Raw genomic sequence first — 7098 nt, 5'->3', positions numbered from 1 at the left:
GAAAACGTCCAAGGCGGATTTGTTAAGCGTGGCGTCCAAATAACGTGTCAAGGCGCATTATCGCGATATGACGCGAGTTTTTTTTCAAGGCGCGAGTTTTTTTTGTTTTGTTTTTTTTTTTTGATTTTTTTTATCGGGACTAAAATAATTGAATTTTTGTTAACTTTTTATATTAAATACTAATATAACACTTCTAAAAACTTGATATACTTGATAAAAATCAATAATTATATGATTTATCTCTTGTAATATATAGAAAATAGTCACGCCTTGAAAAACGCCATGACTCGACAAAGCTTGTCATGACTTAACTTTTACCTTGCCGCCAAGCCACGCCTCACGTTATTTAGAACCTTGATTTTTAATAAACTTTTATAATTTCCACTTAGTATGACTCTTATTTGGAGAATATGAGAAAAATAAAAATTCGGTCACCGTATAATATTGCTTTTTCAATTTTTGTTCATGGAAAATTTTAACAACAGTGTAGTTAGATTAAAAGATATGGGAAAAAATGTAAAAAAATGTTGAAAAGGACCCAAGTCAATTATATTATTGGATTTTCATGTTAATCTCAATCAATGCATTTTTCTTTCATCTTAATAATAATTATAGCATTTAACATTTTTAATGTCAACTTTAACATTTTCTTACTTGTGAATTATATCATTTTATTTTTACCTTAATATCATTTATAGCATTCAACATTCTTTTTTAATGTCAGTTTAGTGGTTTACAAGCTAAATATTATTTAATTTTTGATTTCTTAGTTTTTATTTATCTACATAGATTTGCATTTTGTTGTTGATTATTTTATAGCAATCCACTAACTATTTATTATTTATTTTATTTTAAGGTTTTAACCTAATTTCCCTATAAAATAATCTCCTAAATTAAAGGTTGCCGTGCATTTGTATTTTCGAAAAGGCATTAAAATGACGTTATTTGATGAAAAGGCAAGACTTTTTGTGAAAAGCTACGACTTTCCTTAAAAAATCATTACATTTTATTATGTTAAACATAGACAGCTTCATTAGCTCCCTAGTTTTAAACGGGGGAAACAACTTTCGGTTTAGTTTATTAACTTTTACTTAACCTTCATTCCTTTTATATGTTAGCTATTTTAACGGACACACATTATTTTTCTTTGAAATGTTAGTTACATAATTTTCTTTTTTTGGGTATAATTTGGAATCCAGTTTTCCAATTCAATTTGTGTAGGAATTTTTTTCATTTTTTTTTTTGGCTATTCACTTTCATTCCATAAAGGCATAAACTACATGCGCTCCCATTACATGGGAACTTGAAATACAATTACAAGGGCTATTATAGTCATAAATAAAGTGTAGGGACCAAAAGTGTCCTTTGACCCAAATAATGACCGGCAGTTTACCATTGAACTTATCCAAATGTCATCTTCCATTTTGTCGGCAAAGTCTTCCCAAAATTCGCCGGAGACCATGCGCCTCGCCGGCGCCGATCTTCTCAAACTGTTATGGTTCAATCATATGCTTCCATTTGAACCATTTTCAACTGGTTTTGCTAACTTGATTTCATCTTTCTCCTCCGCGGCCGCCGCTGCCGCTGCGGCCGCCGACTCTTTTTTTCTTTTCTCTTCTTCCTCGATCCTTTTTTCCTCTTTCGTGTTCTCCAGAGCTTCGATCAAGCTCCTCAAACACCCTTCCACATCTGCCGGACTAGTCTTCGGCATCAGATTCTCGGCGACGTCCGCCGGAGTCATCTGGGTTTCTTCCAATAACACCCGAATCTTTTCAAACAGATCATGTGTTTCAAGATAAAGATAGTTTCTCGCCAAAACCCTAAAAGCTTCAAACCCGCAATACGATAATTCAATATGTTTATCCATTCGACCTCTTCTGATTAGTGCAGGATCGAGCTTTTCAACATGATTAGTTGTAAAAACTATCAACCGATCGCCGCCGCACGCCGACCATAAACCGTCGACGAAGTTTAACAAACCAGAAAGAGTGACTTTACTCGCCTTCGACTCATTCTCCGGCGGTTTCACTGGTTTCTTCGCCGGATCACTCTCTTCCGGCTCTTCTTTATCCTTCTTCCGTTGTCCGGTGAGATCCATTGAACAATCGATATCTTCAATCACAATAATCGATTTACTCGAAGTCTCGATCAATAATCTTCTGAGCTCTGTGTTATCTTTTACAGCAGTCAATTCAAGATCATATATATCATAGCATAAGAAATTGGCCATGGCGGCGATCATGGTGGATTTTCCGGTTCCCGGCGGACCATAAAGAAGATACCCACGTTTCCAAGCTCGACCGATTCGATTATAAAACTCTTCTGCGTTGCTAAAAGTTGTTAAATCATCAACAATTTCTTGCTTTTTCACAGGATCCATTGCTAGAGTTTGAAACGAAGCTGGATGTTCAAAAACAACATGACTCCATTGCGATCCGTTGTTGGTGTAAAGCTTTCTGAGTCTGTTTTTCACTTTGATTTCTCGACCTTCTTTAAGAACATGATTCAAATAAGGCCCGAAGATAAGCTCCCGATGTCGTTTATGGAAGGTAAGTTTGTAGTATCGCTTTTCATCTGTGTTTGGGTAGAAAGAAAATGATTGTGATTTGAGTATGTTCTTCCCAGAAGCCCAGTAAACCTTGACGCCATTAAATTCGTCTGCAACTTCTTCATGGTCGTCCATGGATAACGCTAGTGGTTGTGTGTTGTTCTTGATGATATCGGCTTTGAAACGCTTAGCTTGCATGGAGGAGGTGGTGCCGAGGTAGGTTTCGATGGCGGAATAAGCTTCACTGCGTTTGAATCGTTCTCCGGTGAATTCGTTGAAGGTGATTTGGATGTAAGGGTAGAAGAAAGTGAGGAATCTTTGAGAGTATTTGTCGAAGAAGTTACGGATGTTGTATGGGAAGTATTGTTGGATGATTGCCCAAACGAACATGACACTAGCGAGAACTGAACCTAACTGAGCTAACAGGTCTCCCATGGCGGATTTGTTCATGGTGGTGGTGTTTGTGTGGATGATGTGAATGGAGGTTTATAAAGAAGGGAGGTTTTTGTCTTTAATTTGGAGGTCGGGTCGGGTCGGGTCGGGTCGGGTTGAGTGGGTGGGTTTTGGAAGGGGTGGCGTTTTTGGTGTTGGGTACGTGTTTTGTTTGCTTGCTCAAGAAGTTTATGATAATGAAGTCGTGAATTGTTTGTATACTCACATGGACCGTGAATTTCGGGAAATAAAAAATAATATTTTAAAAACGTTTATAAAAACATTATTTTTTAAGATTTTTTTTTCTGAATTAAAACTTAATTTCTTACAGTGAAGACTCAATAAAATTTGTTCAACAATGTTAGTTTTTACAAAAACAAATAAATTTTTAAAACATAATATAAGATCATGACACCGTATGTTTATCATTTTAAGGGAAATGATAATGACTTGAAGGGGTAACGTATTTTTAATTTTGTTCATATTTAATCATCGAATTTATATTTGTGTTTAATTTACCCATAAATTATTTGAAATTGTTCACATTTTACCCTTATGACCGGTTATAACCGATCATACGGGTAAAACATGAACAGTTTCAAATAATTTAGGAGTAAATCAAGTACGTAAAAAGTTCAATGATTAAATATGAACCAAATTGAAAATTCGTTACCCTTTCAAGTCATTATCCCATAAATTGTTCTAAATGTTATTAAGAATAAGCACAAACGGAATATGGAGGTCACAAAAGTGAGGATGTTATATTAATTGTGTGATATACTTTTATTGTATAATGTACCAAAAACAACACTTAGAAATATAATAGGAGCAACTTCATTCACATAGAAACCGACGGAAAAAAGATTATGGTGGTTTTAAATATTTACATAAGACATTGATAGCACTTTTTACTCCAGAGCATGGAGATGGCCGTTGTAGATCATGCAAGGAAGAGAGAACATATGATAAACAAGTGTCAAAGATAATGTGATGTTAGATTTGAATGAGGTTTATCTCTTTACAACAACACGAGCTTTGATTAGAGAGTGTTGATGCATAAGATCAGGATCGTGGAACAGTACATAAGTAGTCTAAGTACTAGCTTCATTTACATTGTTTGGGCATGTAACGACCCAAAAATCAAGGGTAAAAATTTCATTTTTAATACAGCTAAAACATTGATACCATTTATTTCAAACATATCAAACCATCATTAAGTAAAACATTTATCAGAGTTCATCCCAAAATCATTCATTGCGGAAATCATAGGTGTGTGCACTGCGATCAATCTGAGCCCTTTTTTTCCAAATCGATGATACATAAAACCAAAATTGTAAACCGTAAGCACAAAGCTTAGTGAGTCCCCTAGAGCATACCCCGCACACAATCCACATAACACATACCATACTAGCTATAAAAGCTATCACTACCACATACCACATATCATATTAGCTATACAAGCTATCTCTACCACATAAGCCATGCATACCAACATATAAGGAAGCCCTGGAAACCCTCCAGAGTCTTACACCTAATGCCACGGGAACCCCCACGTGGTCTTATCTGCCATGGGAACCCCCACATGGTCTTCCTGCCTTAGGAACCCCCACAAGGTCTTCCTGCCTTGGGAACCCCCACAAGACATAATGCAAACTATACAAGCAGATATACTAGGATGCCATGGAAACCCTTCAAGGTCTTATACCAAATGCCACGGGAACCCCCACGTGGTCTTCCATGCAAATGTCATACTATCATATCGCATAATCAAGCAACAATCCGCATCACATAAAATAGGTCGGCCTTGGTGCCTTAGACCCATTGGTATGGTGAAAAGACTCACCTCTCACGAATGCTGGACTGACAAGCTAGAATCAGATATGTCCCACGTGCTGCTCCAACTCAACTGCCTTTAAGCATCATGTGACTAACTTGTCATAATCCCATAATTACCCTTAAAGTTAACCCTGGTCAATCCTGGTCAAAGTCAAGGCCAACAGCCAAGGTTAACAGTCCATGTTGACCTCAACTCGTCGAGTGCATCTAGTGACTCGCCGAGTTCCCTATGAAACTCATGGGACCGCAAACTCAAACCAACCGTAAACTCCTGACCCGTAAACTCATGACAACCGCAAACGAGTAAACCCTACTCGACTCGTCGAGTCAACCAAGGGACTCGACGAGTTCCTTCATTCTTCTTTAAGTTCGGCCCTTTCCATGGGATCTAGGGTCCCAAACTCCAGATCCAAGCTCTCCTAATGCAGATATCACGTAAAGTTGCAAACTTTACGTGCATGCAAGGTCCTTCAAGGCTATAACTTCAAAACTAGGCTTCTTACAAGGTTTTTGTGCATGGGAAGAAACTAAACTGCATAAAGGAAGCAACTTTATGGTATTTGGGACCTAAAGAGGTCGAGATCTGGAACCATATCCTTGTGATAAGTTCAGATCCAAGCTTGACTCCATTTTGCCCCAAAAATGCCCATTTACTTCCAAGAAAGAGATCTAAGTAACTAGAGGTCAAGATCAAGATTTTATACCTCAGGATGCTGGCAAAAATGATGTAGATGTTTGATCTACTGTCCCTCTCCAATCTCCTTCTTCTTCAAGCTCTAAAGTTCTGCACAATCACTTCAAGGTTGCTCACAATGTCTATTTCTCTCACTCAAGAGGGGTTTACGGCCGCAAACTCTCTTCTCTGGGTAATAAGGTGCTAAGGGAGGCCATAAGGGTAGGTTATGTTCTTCATATAGGGTGAAAACCCTTAAAAATTAGGGTTTCTCTTTACAGATCCTACTCGTCGAGTCGGTTTGCCGACTCGTCGAGTAGGTCTCGATCCCGCATCAACCCATAAGGCTCCTACTCGACGAGTTGAACTCCCAACTCGTCGAGTCCATGCACAAAACCTTAAACTTAAATAAATAATTTAATTAATGCTTGGAACAGGCGTTACAAATCTCCCCCACTTGAACTAGACTTCGTCGTGGAAGTCTGCTGATGCAAAAGTCTGGATAATGCTTCCCTCGTAATATTTCATGATACACCCCTTGCCCTATCAGGGCCAAACCCTGACTGACTCACTGTACCTTATCTTCAACCCTACTTCATGTATTGGGTGTCACTCTTTTGGAGTGAAACCTTGAGGGTACTTAATCCCTGATGAAGCTCGAGTATCCATCTCTTACCAATAAACGACAATCCGCCCTGAACCCATCGAATATCGACACCCGACATCCTAAGGGACACAGCCGTCACCCCGATCATTCCATGACCGTCCAATAAGGCAACATAACTCAACCACACCAGGCTCTCTCCGATCCTGATTATCTCGGCGTTGCCAACTGACTGAATTCGCTTACTATAACCAGATGCCAAGCGCCTATATTCGGAATACCGGATTCCTGTCCGGTTGCTGAGCTAACTAACAACCTCACGCTCGCCCACACAACCTCTGAAAGAGACCTCATCTAGAAGTAGTTGTCCTACCACTACTCATGGCTCCGTTAATCCTTCTGACACCTCAATCATCATAACCTGACAACCTATCACCACTGAATCCACTACAATAGTGCGTGCTATCCGAGTATGATAGTCTTTCGTCATTCCCGATCTCCTTCATCCTGTCGTTTCCTGATTCCAACATGTCGTGGCCCTAATACTGATAGAACCCGCCCGAGACACATCATGATGGCTTAAGCTACCATCGAACCAAACCCATTCATTACCCTGGTATCCTGCATTTGATGCCCTTGGCATCCTTATGCTCCCAAATCTCATCTCACTGAAACAAAATCCTGTACTGAATATGCACGAACCCTGATTCAAAATCCTTCCTGAAATGGGTCGATACCCCGCTACTACCTTAAGATCCATAATGCAACATAAGTTCCGACATCCCTTACCTTATCGATAATAGATACCCTTAGCCGATCCCCGAGACTACCAGTCTCGCACTCGGTCCAACCACCAGGTTCCCAAGAGATCCAATATCAGGACTACCCAGCCATAGACCTACTGTGTCACGTACCACTTATCCCCATGATCCTGCAACTCGAGATCCAAACCCTTGACTCAACAGTCTCTATCAGTTCCATTCCGAATTCCCTTATTCATTCGGG

General features: G+C 39.2%; 1 protein-coding gene across 1 annotated transcript; it reads right to left on the bottom strand.

The window, feature by feature from the left end:
• Positions 1–1264: 1264 nt before the first annotated feature.
• LOC145109449 (AAA-ATPase ASD, mitochondrial-like) lies at positions 1265–3019 on the bottom strand. Its single transcript, XM_079046601.1, has one exon. The coding sequence runs from the start codon at positions 2996–2998 to the stop codon at positions 1505–1507; it is 1494 nt and encodes a 497-aa protein (XP_078902727.1). The 5' UTR covers positions 2999–3019; the 3' UTR covers positions 1265–1504.
• Positions 3020–7098: the final 4079 nt, after the last annotated feature.

Source organism: Lactuca virosa, chromosome 4 (assembly GCF_052849685.1).
Source record: "Lactuca virosa cultivar CGN04683 chromosome 4, Lactuca_virosa_CGN04683_v6, whole genome shotgun sequence".
Lineage (NCBI taxonomy): Eukaryota > Viridiplantae > Streptophyta > Magnoliopsida > Asterales > Asteraceae > Lactuca > Lactuca virosa.
The sequence above is the reverse complement of the archived record's forward strand: the minus strand, read 5'-3'. Positions and strand labels throughout refer to the sequence as shown.

Coding starts and splice junctions, on each gene's coding strand:
- LOC145109449 (XM_079046601.1), bottom strand. CDS start 2,998: ATGAACAAATCCGCCATGGGAGACCTGTTAGCTCAGTTAGGTTCAGTT.